The sequence below is a fragment of the Gavialis gangeticus genome, unplaced genomic scaffold, assembly GCF_001723915.1.
Source record: "Gavialis gangeticus isolate Ggan-Ray unplaced genomic scaffold, GavGan_comp1, whole genome shotgun sequence".
NCBI classification, from domain to species: Eukaryota; Metazoa; Chordata; order Crocodylia; family Gavialidae; genus Gavialis; species Gavialis gangeticus.
The window spans coordinates 169931227-169931916 of NW_017729022.1; the positions used below are offsets into that span (position 1 = coordinate 169931227).

General features: G+C 49.4%; 1 protein-coding gene across 1 annotated transcript in view; it reads left to right on the forward strand.

The window, feature by feature from the left end:
* The window catches only part of HLX (H2.0 like homeobox), a 45653-nt gene extending 44985 nt beyond the window's left edge, over positions 1-668 (forward strand). Inside the window, exon 5 of the mRNA XM_019515908.1 lies at positions 409-668. Coding sequence (XP_019371453.1) covers positions 409-647 — 239 coding nt within the window. The 3' untranslated portion in view covers positions 648-668. The remainder of the gene's footprint in view (positions 1-408) is intronic.
* Positions 669-690: the final 22 nt, after the last annotated feature.

The window sequence follows — 690 nt, forward strand, 5'->3', positions numbered from 1 at the left end:
TTGGGAGCTGCTTGGGGCTGAAGGCTTCCCCCCCCCCCCACCTCCTCTAGTGAGGATCTCACTTGTAACAGCTCCTGAATAACCACAGTCATTGAGGTGGGCTGCCCGTGGGGGGGGCCCAGGCCCATGGCAAGAGAGAAGAAGCCTGTCTGAGCATAATCGCCGGGAGGGAAAGAAATTTTTTTGAACTGAAAAATGTGAAACAAATTAAGGAGAAAATGCAACCTTGCAAAAGCTGAAATACTTAGTTGGCAGAAAGGATGAGACTTTCATGGGGCCTTCCTCTCAGGCATCAGCTGATCTAGTATTTGTTTTTCACTTGAGTCCGGCTTCTCTTTTACCCAGATATAAATAACACAGTCCCTCTCCCCTCTCTCTCCCTGCCTGTCTCTCTTTTCAACTCAACAGGTCCCTATGCCGTTTTAACGAAAGACACGTTGCCTCAGACCTACAAAAGGAAGCGTTCCTGGTCCAGAGCTGTTTTTTCCAACCTGCAGAGGAAAGGCTTAGAGAAAAGGTTTGAAATCCAGAAATATGTCACCAAGCCGGACAGAAAACAACTGGCAGCAATGCTGGGACTAACTGACGCCCAAGTAAGAGCCGCTTTATGTTGTTTCCTTCACTTCAATCCGGTCAGATGCACTTAGATGCATTTTAAAATCTCCCCCCCCCCCCCCCCCCCCTCCCCCC